At 48.7% G+C, this 14,365-nt stretch overlaps 1 protein-coding gene across 6 annotated transcripts in view; it reads left to right on the forward strand.

Annotated features, from left to right (window-relative positions):
* The window catches only part of pax2a (paired box 2a), a 32,702-nt gene extending 19,672 nt beyond the window's left edge, over positions 1 to 13,030 (forward strand). For 5 of the 6 annotated variants that reach the window (XM_056610194.1, XM_056610189.1, XM_056610192.1 and 2 more), the window contains 4 exons: positions 1,826 to 1,943; positions 10,429 to 10,530; positions 12,502 to 12,588; positions 12,890 to 13,020. In XM_056610194.1, the coding sequence (XP_056466169.1) occupies positions 1,826 to 1,943; positions 10,429 to 10,530; positions 12,502 to 12,588; positions 12,890 to 12,966 (384 nt within the window). In that variant the 3' untranslated portion in view covers positions 12,967 to 13,020. Of the gene's footprint in view, positions 1 to 1,825; positions 1,944 to 10,428; positions 10,531 to 12,501; positions 12,589 to 12,889 lie in introns of all 6 variants that reach the window. The other variant, XM_056610191.1, reaches the window with a different exon arrangement.
* The last annotated feature ends 1,335 nt before the right edge of the window (positions 13,031 to 14,365 follow it).

The raw sequence follows: 14,365 nt of genomic DNA on the forward strand, positions 1-14,365 counted from the left end.
GGTGTGGGGGGTGGTGGGGGTGTGGGGGGGGGGGGTAGTTCAGGGGGCATTAAAAAGCCATTTTGAAAAGGCCCTGGCTGAATAGGCCTCACTCCTCCCACACTTCTGGCAACCATGTGGTCGGGTCATCCCGGGCCCATTGGGCTTGCCTCCATCCTGGCCCCCCTGCCCACCACCGCCTGCCCCCCCCCCCCCCCCCCCCCCCCCCAAGAACGCCTCCTCCACCGCCGCCTCCTCCCAGCCCATCTGCATGACAAAATGGGCCCTCGCGCCCAGTGGGACAGAGAGCAACAACCCGCCGGGTGCCAGGGAACAGTTGTAGGCAGACAATTAGAGTTTATCTCAGATAGAGGCAGACAAGACCGGGGTCACTGGCTCGGCCCTCCGGGACCCCCTCCCAGCCCCATTGAAACAAACAGATGCACACACGTACACACGTAGACACACACACACACACACACATGCATTTACACAGACGCAGACACACACTTACGCATATACACACATGCACAAACACACACGGATGGAGCCTCTTAAAAACACACACACTCACCACACACACACACACACTCACACTCACCACACACACACACACACACACACACACACACACACACACACACACACTCACCACACACACACACACACACACAAGCCAGCATGGATAAACACTTGGACACACTTTCAGACAGAAGGAGCAGGGTCACCAAGTCTGTTGTTATTAGCAAATAAGTCTGATGAGATCGGCAGGGATTACAGAGGATAGAATGGACTGCACCAAAGAACAATGTAATGTAAAAGAAGGGATACAATGGTTAAATAGAAAAAAAATTGATTAATCTTTATAAATATGAACATTTATCACAACCAAAACTAACAAGGCCCAATGCACCCACATCATTTTGGAAAATAAAAGGGTCGATCTATCTATTCTTTACAGATTCATCTTGTTTGTGGAAAAACTAAAACACAAAGGCTTGACTGGGAAGGTTTGTTTTCTTTTCCCTCTTCAAAAAAAAAGATGTGGACCACATGTCTCCCCTGGTAACAAAGCCCTGTGTGTCTCCTCCCTTGACTAGTCACAGGGATGACTGAAGTGGAGCACAATAAGCCAGCTGACACCCCCTCTCTCTCTCCCCCATCCCTCCCGATCCTCTCTCTCTCTCTCTCTCTCTCTCTCTCTCTCTCTCTCTCTCTCTCTCTCTCTCTCTCTCTCTCTCTCTCTCTCTCTCTCTCTCTCTCTCTCTCTCTCTCTCTCTCTCTCTCTCTCTCTCTCTGTCTCGGTCCCCAGACATCACACCAGCGCTCACCCCTCCCTTGGTAACGCATGTGGAGGGTGGGCAACTGGGGGCAATGGGGAGGTGGGGGTCAGGAAATCAAACGCACAGCTCAAATTATTCAGGGGACGACACAACGAAAGGATCATGAAAGGTTTCTGGGAGTCGACAAGCGGATCTTTTCTCAGATTCACCGCAAAATATTCCTGGTAGTTTGACTCCTTCTTAGGTGGAAGTGCTACCAGAGGATTCAACCTGAAGCCAGTTACAGTGTGCTTTAGATACGTGGTCGGGGTACGGCATCTTGCTCAAGGATTGGGATGCCGGAATTCAAACTCACGACAATGTTTAGACACACATCTCTGTTATCTGTTCTTATTGTTAAGCACTTTGCAACTTAGTTTTGAAAGGTGATAAATGAATAAAGTTATTATCCGCTCCAAATTGTTCAAACAAAGATATAACACCGACGACACGTGAAGGGTGAACAGGTAAACGCGTTGATCCACGCTGTGACTTTCTAAAGATGGCTGTTTGTTTCACTGCAGGCCAACGAGTACTCCCTCCCATCCCATCCGGGACACGACGAGGCGAAGCCCAGCTTGTCCTCCAGCGCCAGCTCCGACCTGGCCTCCAGTGTGTCCCAGACCTACTCCGTAGTCACCGGTAAGAGCCACACGCCCCCCCCCCATAGTGCACCAGTCGGCGCTACACATATGTGTTTAAGCGCTAAGGGGAAACGCAAATTAAAGAATGCATACTTATTAATTATGTATTTTATTTTATTATTTCACCAGGTACATATTGATTAATAATTAAGTATTTTTAATTAAGGTTCAAATTTGGTTTACATTTCTACCTTTTTGTTATTATTGTTTTTTTTGTTGTGGACTAGTGTATAGAAAAAGCATAATGGCAGCAAATAATTATGAAACGCCTGTTTGGTTTTATAGTTTTGTGTTTAAAAATAGACCCTTTTGTTTTCTGTGAGCAATTTGGCTCCACAATAAAAGCGCTGCTCCAGTGTTATTTATATCTAAGGCAGGCTGAGTGCCGGCACATCATTGGAGCCCATTAAATCCTACAGGCCCTTTTCTGCTCCTAACTGGCTTTTGTGTTAGCACGGAGTGGCCCACTAACAGATTGACTGCAAGCACTTTTCATGAGAGACAGCTGCTGTTCTCGCCACACTGCGACGCTGTCATCAAAAGCCGATGATGGGCCCTTGATTGACAGCCACTGCAATAGCATAGTTGTCGCGTGCTTCGGCTGTGGTGTGTGCGTGTGCGTGCGTGTGTGTGGGTGGTGGGTGTGTGGGTGTGAGAGAGAGGGAGAGAGAGAGCGAGGGAAGGAAGGTTAAAGAGGTGGAGGGCGAGTGAGGGGTAAGTAAAAGAGAAACAGAGAGTGGGTGATGGAGGAGAGGAGAGGGGAACAGAGGAGAAGGGGGATGAAGAGTAAGTGAGAAGGAGAGACGGAGAGATGGAAAGTGAGAGAGGATGATCCTGAGGAGGAGAGTGTGTGAAGGGTAAGGGCGAGTGAGGGACAGATAAAGAGAGAGAGTTGTGAAATTCATCGTATAAAATGGTTGATGTTTTCAACAGTGCGATTCCACTGAGAGTGCCTCCTTCAACTGTAGCTAAAGTCAGGTGGACAGTAGTTGATATCTGCTGTCAGGTGTGATGGCCGGAGGGTTCATTTGAATATTCTTTCGTCATTGACTCAGGGTCACGTTCCGAGGAGATGCTTGGTTTACCAAGGGCTGCACTGGCCGGAGACTACCCTCTTTAATAAACCCACACAACCCCATATCTCTCTCGCTAATGATGCAGTGAACACCATAGTCAATGCAGTGTTTCCCCACATGCATCCGGCAGTGGCACAGCGCCGCCGCTGGAGCACTAGCGCCACTGCAACCAGCCCTGCAAAAATATATATTGGGTCAATTGAGTCATGTTGGACCCCCAAAATGCTACTGGTTTGATTCAAAAACAAATACAAATCGTAGGTGCCATTGTTGTCATCAGGGAAATCTTGGGGAACACACTGACATCAATATGGTGTTCTGCTTTGGAAGAATCAAATATGCATAATGATACTGTAGGTGGAATTAGCTCACGAATCCTTTTAGACTAAATGAAGAAAAAATAATCATAGAAAGTAGCATACATATTTGATTGTGTAGAACGGAAGCAACAGTATTATAAAACCCAGTGGGAGGGCTGCAAGACTGAAAACTATATTTGCGCTCACATTAATGCTAAAACATTTGTTGTTGTGCTGTTGGAATGCATGCACCAGAGCCCTACTGGAATCCCTGATCACATTTAAACCTCTCTGTGCCCGTGCACATCAACATATTACAAGTGTGCCCCTCACACAAACCTCAGCACCGCAACATCTTAGGGCAATGAGTCCACTATTGGTAATATGGTTGTGACCGTGTGCGTGTGTTTGTGTGTGTGTTCTTGGGTTTGTGAGTGTTTGTCTGTGTGTGTGTGTTTAGTAACTTATTTGTGTGTGTGTGTGTGTGTGTGTGTGTGTGTGTGTTCTGTTAATGTGTGTGTGTCTGTTCATGTGTGTGTGTGTGTGTGTGTGTGTGTGTGTGTGTGTGTGTGTGTGTGTGTGTGTGTGTGTGTGTCAGTGTGTGCGTGCGTGTTCTTGTGCCTGTGACTGAATAGCGAAGTGGCCCTTCTCATGTGATCCTCTGGACCGGCTCTCGGCCCTCAGCTCTGTGTTATGGCTCAAAGAAAGACTCCCTTCTTACCCCCTCTGCTCAATGTGTGGGAGGTAGATTTGCCCCAGAAACCCAGGGGCCCCGGGAGAAGAAAGGTGTGTTTTTGTCTTTTATGCTGGGGCCCTGCAATAACAGTGGTCTCGCTCCAGGGAGCTCACTCACATAGCAGGTGGCCTCCGGGGCCACCTGGGGCCTCTGGGCGGAGGGGCCCTTCATACGGCCAAAGGCCACCACACCATATGTTATCGTAATAGAATAAGAAATTAAATTTGATGAATACATTTTTTATTAGTAAGATAATTATCACACTTTATATTTAACATATTATATTTGATGGTATATATCTAAGATAAATGTTTGAAATATTCTGTTTAAATTAAATTAGTTGTATACAAAATAAGATACCTTCTCAGTCTCAGACGGGTCATTTGGGAATATGCTAAAGTGCTGGTTGTAGAGTTACAGCAAATTATTATAATAATTTAAAGTTTGGAGATGAATCCCCCCGATATAAATCTATTCCAAGTTGGAACAAATTATCAATAGGACAGAATCCAAATCCTCCGTGTGTATGGAGCGATGAGGTTATATCTGTCCTTTACATGCTTTGAGATTGCAATTAAAATTTTCCAAAGTTATTGATTTTGTTGATTTTTACGTCATGGCATTTGCATAATCTATTAAAGATGAATGATTAATGAAGGCATCGGTGGGAGCTGAGCTGGGCTTTCTGCTGAATGCGGTGCATCTCTTGTGCGTTAGGGAAGAGACTGCAACACAGAGCTGGCTTGGAAACTAGCTTGGGTGAGGGGTTAAGAGAGGAGAAAATAGCAGCGTTTCACGTAGTAAGTCGTTGGTTTATTAGGAATATATATTTTTATCGATACTGATGTTGATATAATAATTATTAAAGGTGTAATACATTATTTAAAATAGCCCTAATTATGAGTGCCTTATATATGCCTTATATGCCTTACTTATATAAGTAAATATATCATTTTGTCTATAATAATTTCAAAGTTAGAAAAGTGGTGCATGTGGCTGGAGGCAGAGATGTACAGTATGATGTATGTATGGCTGGATGTATAAATCCACAGTGCACGCTTGGCTTCGCCAGATGTATGGCTACTGTACACGATTTGTGTTTGTTGGATGTACATGATGTACAGTAACCACGGGTAGCTGTGGCTGGATGCATGGATAAATGCTTGACCCTGTGTCAAAAAAAAAAGGAAAGCTCCCGATCGGAGAAGCATGAAGTGTAGAGCGCTGTGCGCCAGCCAAGGATGAACATCATGTCACAATTTACTGCTGCTGGAGCAGGAGCAGCACCTGGCTGGCTGCCCACTGCCGCAGTCTCACCCCTCTACGTCTAAGTAGGAGCATGTTAAGTGTGATAAAAACATCATGTTACTGTACCATGTACTATGGATCTGGACTCACACTCACAGGGAATAGGAGGAGGAGGTTGGGAGAAGTAATGGTTTGGGTTGCAGTGCTGGCTCGGTGGGGTGTGCACCCTGTGTTCAAGCTGTGGGGGTTACATTGTGTTAATAGGCACCCTTCTGTCTCGTTTTACTGCTTAGCAGGTGCTGGCTTTGCTATTTCTTTGCCACGATCAAAGACATCCAAACTCTTCTCTCTCTCTCCCTCTCCCTCGTTTTTTTTACTGGTATTTAGATTCAAATATATTAGAATAAAAAAGGTTAAAATACATTTTTTTAATAACCTGCGCTGCCAATCCAACTATATCTGCTTCCAAACCCCGCCTCCAAGGCCAGCAGGGCCAGCTACCGTCCAATGGTTGGCAAGCATCAAGCAGCTATGACCTGCAGTGATTGGTTCATAGCCTAGTGAGCTCAGCAGAATGCTACTCCAGCCTCCGGCTCGGAGATTAATGTTTGTTTCACCCCTCCATTTCCCCTTCATTTACTATGACAATAGCACACTAACCCTTGAGTACACATTCGATAATGAATGACTTTGGACAACTGAATCCAAGGCTTTTGTCCTTGGCGAACAGTGGACACTGTTCTGTCATCATTGATTGTAGTTTTTTGGAACTTTTCAACTTTTTGGGATATTTGTTAAATCATAAATGACAACCCTTAACAAATTTCTCATAGAAAATCATAAAGGTGTGTCTATACGTGTCTGTGTGTGTCTATACGTGTCTGTGTGTGTGATGTGATTCCCATCACAGTAAAAACGAGAAATAATAACAGCGTGTGGCACACATCGCGCAGGAAAACAACACTGACATAAAGGCCTCCGTAAACTTTCTCGCAGACTTTCCCTTCATCTCATTAATGGCGAGGCAACTACATTGCAGCTCTATCCGCAGACAAACACTTAAGGAGGGGAAGGCAGCGGCTTTCCTCCCAGTGCGGGTCTATGCTTGATGGGCTCTGCAGACGTAGCGATGGTGGGTTGGCGGTTGGTATCCGTGGTGGAGCGGAGAGAGAGACAGATGTTAGGGAGAACTCGATAGCATCTCACCACGCTCCCAGCCACGATGTGTTGGCTGTGGAGAGAGAGAGGGAGAGGGAGAGAGGGAGAGGAAAAGGAGAAGTCTCTGGGGACACCCCTCAGTTTATCTTCTATCTCCATCATCAGGGGCTCTTGATTTGACAGGATGCCTTTCCTTTTTTTATTTTATTTTTTTGTTTCTGTTGGTGTGTGCGTGTTTGGCCCCAGCTCGCGCGCGCGCGCTCTCTCTCTCTCTCGCCCTCGTCTCCAGGACAATGAGCAACACTGCGTCTGATTAGTTTCAGAGTTCAGTGGTCTTGAACGTTTCGGCGTTTGCGTCGTTTCTGTTGCTGCGCCGTAACCCCCCCCCCCCCCCCCCCCTTGCGCAACCCCCTCCTCATCTGTTTGACAACGGTTGCCGGGGGAGCCGCTGTTGGAAACAGAAGCCTGCGCGAGCAAACAGACAAACCTCCCCGACGCACGCCCACGCCAAACGTTTGTTCTCACAATCCCTTCAAGTAGCATTCCAAAGTTTCCGTCTTCAAGGCTAGCGCACCTCTTCACCGGGTCTGTACAGGACAGCCTCACAGCCAGGCCGTCGCGGCCTCACCAGTTATACTGCGTGCATCCTTCCCCCTGTTCTCCCCTCCGCCTTCTCTTTAGCGTTTTCTGTAAATATGATGAATTCATTTGATCCTTCGCCTCATTTATGTAATAGCCGACAGGACGGCAAAGAGGGGGGGGGGGGGGGGGGGGGGGGGGAAAGCGTCAGCGACAGGCATGAGGAGTGCCTTTTAGTCAGAGGTGCTGACAAGAGCGGGTCTCCACACTCACCACAGCCGCCCTTATCTTAATGAGCACATCTCCGCACACAGTCCTGTTGTAAAACAACAATGGCGGTGCATTGTCGAGGGGGAGGGGAGAGGGGGGCAGCTAATGAGGCTATCAGGGTGGCGAGGGGAGAGAGGGGAGGGAAAGAGCCATCCCCCCCCCCCCCCTCCCAACTCCCCCATCTCTCCCAAAGGCAAACAGAGCCGCCGCCGCTAACAGTCGCATGGGGGGCGAGGGCCAGAGACAGAGCTCGCATTGATTGCTTTATGGTTTCTGAAGGCAAAATTGCCTTTGGAAACTTGCATTTGCCGGGGCAATGAAAAGATGGCAGAACTCATCAGGCAAAATTATATTAGGCTCTGGAGTTTTGAACCCCCAACCCCCCCCCCCCCCCCTCCCGCCCCTTCCTCCTTCGTTTGTTTGTTTGCTTTGTGGAAGTGATTTCATTTGGTGTTTTGTATTTTTTGTGCTTTGCCGAATGCAGAGCACCGTAGAGATTACAGTGTTTGTTTACCTGAAACCTTGGGGAAATTCCTATTTTTTTTTTTTTCTCCTCGCGCGTTTGAGCTTGATTGATCAGGCACGGATGTGTTGTTGATGTTGTTGTTGCCGTAGCGTTTCCGCGGCGGTGTGTATTCACTTAGGCTGAGTGGATTACTGCGGGGAGCGCGGCGTTATGAACCAGGTGAACGAGCAAATCAACTGTTGAGGAGCACTTATCTATTCAGCATCGGTAGGAGACGTAAGGCGGTGCTGGCGGTTTTGGAAATGTAAATGTATGTAAAACGAGCAGTCTGTGTCCGTAGAGTGCCCGCGCTCATGGGCTGAGGTCGACGGGATTCGCTCCGCCGCATTACATTAAAGCACTGTTGTTTAAGCGCAAGGAGTGCGATCATAGTTTAGGAATAAATTGGCCACAGGGCAGTCGAGCTCCACATCATCGCGCTCTTATAGGACGGCTTCAGTGTACGGTTCTTTGCGTTTGGCTCACACCGTTTCTGTTCTATACAACTGTATAGAACAGAAACATGCTGGATGACACACAAAAGTGACCTTGTATCATTTGGAGGGGTACACATTCATCCAAAGCCTCTTCTTCTGCGTAAGAGAATACGAGAATGAGTGGGCGAGCGAGTGAGCGAGCGGTTAGGTGGTCGAGTGAGTGACTGAGTGGACAAGTGAGTGAGGGAGTGAGTGAGCGAGTGACGAACCGAATGGACAGACGAACAAGCCAAGTGAGAGGACAACAGAGCGAGTGTTATCGAAAAGGACCCGTGTTGATTGACATTCGAGGGACCTTATCGAACAGGGCCCGCACGTCAGGTCTGCACGTCTTCACCACATTTTACACCTTTTTTGTTTCTTTCTTTTCTTTGTCTCCTCCACCTGGCAGACCTCCACCCCCACCTGTCCTCCATGTGTGTTAAGGGGGAGCCCCATGAGGCCTCCTTTGCCCCCTTCACCCCCTCCTCCCGCGGGGTCACCCTGTCCCGCCCGCCCTGCCTCTCAGTAGACGCCTCCACCCCGGGCTACCTTGCCCATAACCAGGGCCAGGCCTGCTACAGCCAGTATGCCAGCCAGCCTATTATAGCAGGTACAGCCCGCCTCCGAGGACAACCCCCCCACCAGATTGGAATGCAATTGAAACTAGCTGATTATTTTTTATTTAACAAAGTTGTATCATAGCCATTTTTTTTCATCCCCAGTCCCGCTATAGTAGTAACGCACCTGAAGTGGTACCAAACAATGGGATTAAAGTGTTTTGTTGTTGTGAAATAGGAGCGTTTAAACCCGTTACTCTTTAGCCCCACTGTTGTGAATACACAAGACAAGCTGACTGCCCGCTGCTCATTAGGGATCACCTCTCTCTCTCTCTCTCTCTCTCTCTCTCTCTCTGTCTCTCTCTCTCTCTCACTCACTCTCTCTCTCCACCCCCCCCCTCCCTCTCTCTCTCTCTCTCTCTCTCTCTCTCTCTCTCTCTCTCTCTCTCTCTCTCTCTCTCTCTCTCTCTCTCTCTCTCTCTCTCTCTCTCTCTCTCCACCCCCCCCCCTCTCTCTCTCTCTCTCTCTCTCTCTCTCTCTCTCTCTCTCTCTCTCTCTCTCTCTCTCTCTCTGGTCTAACCCACATTGGTGCTGGGCCCCTGGTACTGGAGGCGGTGGGGTTGATGGAGGCGGAGGGAGGTCTGGAAACAGAGGCTGTAGTTCAGATGCTTGAGTGCAGTTTTGTAACGGCCCTGTTCAGACCCTCTGTCAACCTATAGTTCCCCCGAAGGCCGTCACTGTCAATTACAGAGCTGAATGTTGACCAGAGGAAACACTGTGTACCCAGCTCACATTGGCTCACTGGCAGCTCTGTGAGTGTGTGTGTGTGTGTGTGTGTGTGTGTGTGTGTGTGTGTGTGTGTGTGTGTGTGTGTGTGTGTGTGTGTGTGTGTGTGTGTGTGTGTGTGTGTGTGTGTGTGTGTGTGTGTGTGTGTGTGTGCGTGCGTGCGTGCGTGCGTGCGTGTGTGTGTGTGTGTGTGTGTGCATGTGTGTGTGTGTGTGTGTGTGTGTGTGTGTGTGTGTGTGTGTGTGTGCATGTGTGTGTGTGTGTGTGTGTGTGTGTGTGTGTGTGTGTGCATGTGTGTGTGTGTGTGTGTGTGTGTGTGTGTGTGTGTGTGTGTGTGTGTGTGTGTGCGCGATGTGTCCGATGCCCGTCTCTCGTTACAGCAGCTGAAGTGAGTCACAGACGAGCGTTGATTGGTAATTGCTTTTCACTTTCGTGAAAGCCAATGTCCTGCTCGCAATACAGTAGCCGTGTCAAAGGTCACCGTGAGGAATGTAGCCACAGTTTTAAGAAGGGTTTAGACGAAGTTGGGCCTGGATCTATCGGTTTTTTCGGTGCGACAACAATGTCAACGTCAAAAGCTATACTGTGCTACTTGTGGCACAGTATATCACACCACCCACTTCAGAGTGGGTGGTTTGATGTGGATCCCATCGATAGCACCCTACACACGGCTGCACCGGGACATACCCATGAGCGCTCTCGTTCATGTGACTTAAGCGTTTGTGTTTGCATGCAGACGACCGCCATTTTCCTAACACTTCCTTTCTCCCCCCTCTTTGTGTGTTTCAAGGTCGAGACATGGCCAGCACGACCTTGCCGGGGTACCCCCCCCACGTCCCCCCGACGGGCCAGGGCAGCTACCCCACCTCCACGCTCGCCGGCATGGTGCCCGGTAGGTGACATTAGGGTTGGGCGTTTCTTTACGACGCCGTTAATATTAGTTGGCTCTCATTACGTTTTATAACAAGTTATATAGGAGGGCCAGCCCCCGCCACTCATTCAACCTCCCCCCCCCCCCCCCCCCCCGGGAACGGGGGGGTCACCCCAGACCGGGTGACCGCTGGCACCACGGAGATTCTATTGAATTGCACTGCGGCGGGTGTGATGTCATTTACAGTATTTACATCCCACGCACACATTACCATACTGTCCCCCACGCACACACACACGCACACGCGCCCTCCCACACACGCACACGCGCCCTCCCACACACACACGCACGCACGCCGTGTCGTGACTCGGATGACCCCCCCCGAAGAGACCGCAAAATAAATCTTTACGTCCGCCCGTGCCGGCGGAGCTTGTTATAGCTCTGTTAGCGAGGGGCGGTTAGCGTGCCGTTAGCATATAGCTGCCGGCCGGCGCATTAGAAGAGCTCGATAGGCGATAACCACAATTAGCGGCTGGGAGATAGGACAGTTCCTCCGAGCCTCCGCCTCCTCCTCTCCCCCCATGCTCATTACCCCCGGCCATGTCCAGCCCACACACACACACACACGCGCGCGCCCCATCGATAAACAGGCCGCTGTGGGTCCCCCCTGCTGCCTCTTCCTCCCGGCCCTCCCCGGGCTCCGGCGGGGCCCTGGAGCGTATCTCTTCCCCCCTCTACTTAACCCGCAGTTCAGGTTCACGGCAAACAGTTAAGGGTCACAACACTGAGGCGTGGAGGGCCTGTAAATATTTAAATCACTATCTCTCTCCCGGGGACTTGCTCAAGTTACACACACACACACACACACACACACACACACACACACACACACACACACACACACACACACACACACACACACACACACACACACACACACACACACTCCACACATTCACACGCATGTGGGCTGTCGCGTGGATGCTATAGCGTGTAGATGTCTCCGGAAGGAACACGACAGGTGTTGTGCGGCGACGGGCGACGCCCACCTGTGTTGACGATTCCGGGAGGGGGGCGGGGGAGTTAAGGTGGGGATAAGGGGGAGTTAAGGGGGAGGGATAAAGGCGGAGAGCACGGCGATGTGTCAGATCAATGACACAAAGGATTTTATTTGAATAGCGGCATTAGTGCTGAAGGAACTGATTCATTGATACTCACATCCTACAACGCAAACAACCGCTCCCCATCCGGAAACACACACCTATAAACACACACGTACACACATTTGAGCGCAGGCACACAAACACACAGATACACACCCACGCGCACACACACACGCGCGCGCGTGCGCTCATGCCCGCACTGACACAACATACACACAGACACACACATACAACATGTGTATGTACCCTCACACAGGATCCTTTTTACTTATTTATTTTACTTTCATTTTTTTTCACCCCCCTGGCGAAGGACTAAGATTTAGTGAGCGGTCCAAACACTGTTAGCGCAAAGGCCATTCTTCAGCCACTTCCTATAAAACCAAGCTTTTATAGACCCATAAAGAAGAAAGAAAGAAACGGGTGTGTATGTGTGCATTTGTGTGTGTGTGTGTGTGTGTGTGTGTGTGTGTGTGTGTGTGTGTGTGTGTGTGTGTGTGTGTGTGTGTGTGTGTGTGTGTGGTGACATACCACCCCTCCCCTGCTCCTCCCAAAGCACCTTGACAGTGGATAGAGAAAACCCTCAGAGCTCAGCAGCCAATCAGCAGTGCTAATCACTTGACTGACTTCCATCGAGTGTAAGGAACGTAGTTTATAGAAATGATCCCCAAAAGTGAAATCGCTGAATAAAAACAGGAACACGGCACATAACGTAACGTGGTGTCATTAATAAGGGGGCTATGCGTCGTTTTGAAGCACAAATGAGATTGTGACCAGTGGATGCGTCCTGGCAATCAATCTAACCGGCTCTTCCTCTGTGTGTTTCATCCAGGAGGGGACTTCTCTGGAAACCCCTACTCCCACCCCCAGTACACAACCTACAATGAAGCCTGGAGGTTCAGCAACCCAGCGTTACTCAGTAAGTCATGTTCACTCAAATGTGTGTGTGTGTGTGCGTGTGCATTTGTGTGTTCGCACGTGTGTGCACGTGTGTGTGTGTGTGTGTGTGCATCTGTGTGCGTGTGTCGAGATTATAGCCCTTAATAAGTCAGTCGTAGTCTTATGGTCCTTTTTAAAGTTATTCCACTAAACGATACTTAATGCTATTTCCTAAAGGTATAGAAAGCTATTCCCTCGATAAGTTACGGGTGCATGACTAGTGAGGCGTTTGTGAGGTGGAAGTTGACACCGTGTGTTCCTACTCTTCTGTTAACTTCCAGGTTCCCCTTATTATTATAGTGCCGCGTCCCGTGGCTCAGCACCACCCACTGCTGCCACGGCCTATGACCGCCACTAGTTACCACGGCGACCGCTACAAGCTGCAGGGCCACGGCTACGGACCGCACATCGTCCCCGTCTGAGGATATGGAAGAAGAAAAAAGGATTGGGTGGGGTTTCGGGGGGGGTTTGGGGGTGCTGAGGGCAAAAAGCGAAAAGATGGAGTCCACCACATATCCAATCCCCGACCCTCCCCCTCACATCCCCCCCCTCCCCACCTCCCCCCCCCCCCCCACCCCCCCCCCCCCACACAAAACTTCGACGCCGGCGTACGTGCAGGGGTGGACCGGGACGTTTTCTGGCGGGAAGTCGCCCAGCTTCTTGTACGATACGGGCCCAGATGTGGGCCACCACGGGAACCAATAAGCCCCGCCCTCATCGCTATCTCTAGGCCGGAACACTCTCAGAATGACTTTAAGAGATTATATAAATATATATTATAAAATATAAATTGAAGAAAAAAAAAAACACGTGAAGATTACCATGTAAAAATGTTGTTTTTTTGGTTTTGTTTTGTTTTAATTTTTTGCTTCTTGTTGTTGGTGTTGTTTTTCTTCACGGAAAGTCACGTTTCCTTTGCGTTAATAACTGCAGTATTTTTCTGCTTCAAAATAAAAGTCCATGGGGAGAAGGTAGATAGAGGTCCTAAAACAGGACACTGGCAGCACAGACACTTAAACCAGTGGATCTTATTCTCCTTTAAACTCTATTAGACTCAGTGAAATCCAGGCTACGAACTGTGGAGTGAGCCTATTCATTATGCTAGTTTCCCATATTATTCCCTCTGATCCATAGCGCCTGCATTACAAGAAAAACATGTTTACTGATCCCAAACACAAAGGCAACACATCACCCTCCCTGTGGCAAACAATCATATGTAAAAATGTAAAATCATTCGTCAAAATATCGAAGACATGGTGACCGTAATTTAAAAAATTGGCGTTGCCAGAATTTTGAATTCTTTAAATTATTTTCTTTCATCATCATTTCTTTGTTTTTCTTTTTGTCTTAGTTGTTTATTTTCCTCACACTCACACTGACACATAGTCTGTCTCCTTCAACATCCATGCATGATTGTTCTTTGCTCATTTTGTTGCACTATATCCTTTGTACGAGTTTTATTCCTTTCATTTTGGTACATTCACATAAATGTAAGTCCTACTTAGCTACCTAATCCAGCAACAATATTATTTAAAAAATGATCAATCTATATTGCGTAACTGTAAAGGAAAAACTAAGTAAAACCATCCAAATAGACGGACAGAATTTGGTGTTAACCTCTCTTAAGGTTGTTTTGCCAAGAGCTTGTAGGCCATTGTCCCAACGACTTTCCTACACGAGTCTCTTCGGATCCCACATGGCTTTCAATCTCCATCCAGACACACAGTCCTACCACAAGCTGCCTACACAGTTGAACC

This window comes from Gadus chalcogrammus, chromosome 15 (assembly GCF_026213295.1).
Source record: "Gadus chalcogrammus isolate NIFS_2021 chromosome 15, NIFS_Gcha_1.0, whole genome shotgun sequence".
Classification (NCBI taxonomy): Eukaryota; Metazoa; Chordata; class Actinopteri; order Gadiformes; family Gadidae; genus Gadus; species Gadus chalcogrammus.